Source organism: Sinocyclocheilus grahami, unplaced genomic scaffold, assembly GCF_001515645.1.
Source record: "Sinocyclocheilus grahami isolate Dianchi unplaced genomic scaffold, SAMN03320097.WGS_v1.1 scaffold9602.1, whole genome shotgun sequence".
Classification (NCBI taxonomy): Eukaryota; Metazoa; Chordata; class Actinopteri; order Cypriniformes; family Cyprinidae; genus Sinocyclocheilus; species Sinocyclocheilus grahami.
The window spans coordinates 4,549-5,936 of record NW_015512729.1 but is presented as its reverse complement, the minus strand read 5'-3'; the positions used below and the strand labels follow the sequence as shown (position 1 = coordinate 5,936).

Sequence of the window (1,388 nt, the reverse complement as noted above, 5' to 3'; positions counted from 1 at the left end):
TTTATTTTCAGCCGTTTCAGTATAATGTCACAATGGAGAAAAAGACAATCACAATTTCCATTTCATGATGACTTTAAATGAGAGGAGACTAGAAAGAATTCCAATTCTAAATATCTCTAAACAAGTTCTGACTATAGTAAAGAATCCGATTCAAGAAATCTACAACTTTATTTTGATTAGTCATATGTTACTTTTGGATACATAAAAAGTATTTTTAACATCTTTAATGATGAGGAATTAATGAGATCTTAAATTTAAAATATATCAAATATAAACATATATAAGAGACATCTCAAATGTTATGTTTTACTAGTGAGAATTCAATTAGAGATACAAAGTACAAATTATAGTTGACTTTAGTTACAATTTCTAGTCGTCAAAACTAATTTATAGGCATCTGATAATATTATTTATACTGTGTATTATGACAAGTCAATGAGTCGAAATTGCAGAACAGATATCTGGAATTTTACTAGTCAAAATTAAATTAATACTACTGGAGCCAAGGGCATTAAATGCTATTACGGCTTGCCATATGCGTACTGCCTACGTATTTCCTCTAAAAGTTCAGTGTCTATGCGAGCTTCCGGTAGAGTATTCACCGATAGGAAACTCTTTCTGACATATTTCGATTAACTATCGACCACAAACAAATTTAGATATTATTATATTACTAACAACGTTACCATTGTAGTATATTAAAACATAACGTTTTAGTAATGAGTTCAAAAACCTTTAAATACCTAAGGCGTGAAGGTGCATCGTCTCGCTATTGCTGTGTCCCGTTCTGTAAAATGTCCTCAAGGTTTAATTCTGTGATTAGTTTCCATAGTTTCCCTTTGAACAAAGAAACACGCAAAAAGTGGCTTCACAATATCCGGCGTGAGGATTATAAGGTCAGTCCTAACACAAGAGTCTGCAGTCGACACTTCAAGGGTGATGATTTTCTTGAGCCCTGGACTCCCACGGCACGCCGACTGCTGAAGAAGGGCGCGGTGCCCACGCTGTTCATGTGGAGCGACTCCACTTCACCACCGAAGCGCACCGGGTTATGGAAGAAGAGACGCGTCTCCTCTCCTTTCAAAGGAGATCCTGTGCCTAAGTTCTTCCAGCATCAGGAGCATGATTATTGCTCATCTCTTGTCCAGGATGATGAAGTGGCTTCGGATCAGACCGAGGATCTCCGAAAGGAGGTCGAGCGCCTGAAGAGACGCGTGGCAGAGTTGGCTGTCCTTCAGAGATTTTGTTTGGGCCGATTTGCTGCATCTGACGATGACATACGGTTTTACACTAGGTAAGCTCTAAGACCTGAACAACATTTTTATAAATGTACTCATAACATTTTCATACTCTAAATAATGCATGTTTTTTAAAGCATTTATGTATAT

The 1,388-nt window shown here is 37.0% G+C and overlaps 1 protein-coding gene across 1 annotated transcript in view; it reads left to right on the top strand.

Moving 5' to 3' along the window:
* The first annotated feature begins 560 nt into the window (after positions 1-560).
* The window catches only part of LOC107578295 (uncharacterized), a 3,418-nt gene continuing 2,590 nt past the window's right edge, over positions 561-1,388 (top strand). Inside the window, exon 1 of the mRNA XM_016264261.1 lies at positions 561-1,294. Within this exon, the coding sequence (XP_016119747.1) occupies positions 720-1,294 (575 nt within the window). The 5' untranslated portion in view covers positions 561-719. The remainder of the gene's footprint in view (positions 1,295-1,388) is intronic.